Raw genomic sequence first — 228 nt, 5'->3', positions numbered from 1 at the left:
CCGACAAGCCCTTCTCCAAGCTGCAGGAGACCCGTAAGATCTTCGAGAGGAGCCCGCAGGAGAAGGCCACCACCACCAAGCTCTTGCTCCGTAAGGAACGTGCCGGCTTCCAGGACCGTAAGCTGGACGTGGTGGTGAGGTTCAACGGCAGCACCGAGTCCCTGGACAAGCTGGACACCGAAGCTGTCTCGCCCACCGTCAGCCCGCTCCGCCCCCGCTTTCAGAAGG

General features: G+C 63.2%; 1 protein-coding gene across 1 annotated transcript in view; it reads left to right on the top strand.

Annotated features, from left to right (window-relative positions):
* Nucleotides 1-2: 2 nt before the first annotated feature.
* Nucleotides 3-228, top strand: part of LOC104131409 (neurabin-2-like) — a gene marked incomplete at its 5' end in the record, with an annotated part of 7,151 nt that continues 6,925 nt past the window's right edge. The window contains one exon of the mRNA XM_035900130.1: nucleotides 3-221. Coding sequence (XP_035756023.1) covers nucleotides 3-221 — 219 coding nt within the window. The remainder of the gene's footprint in view (nucleotides 222-228) is intronic.

Source organism: Egretta garzetta, unplaced genomic scaffold, assembly GCF_000687185.1.
Source record: "Egretta garzetta isolate BGI_Z169 unplaced genomic scaffold, ASM68718v1 scaffold868, whole genome shotgun sequence".
In the NCBI taxonomy this organism is placed as follows: Eukaryota; Metazoa; Chordata; class Aves; order Pelecaniformes; family Ardeidae; genus Egretta; species Egretta garzetta.
Note: the sequence above shows the minus strand (reverse complement) of the source record. Positions and strands in the feature narration are given on the sequence as shown.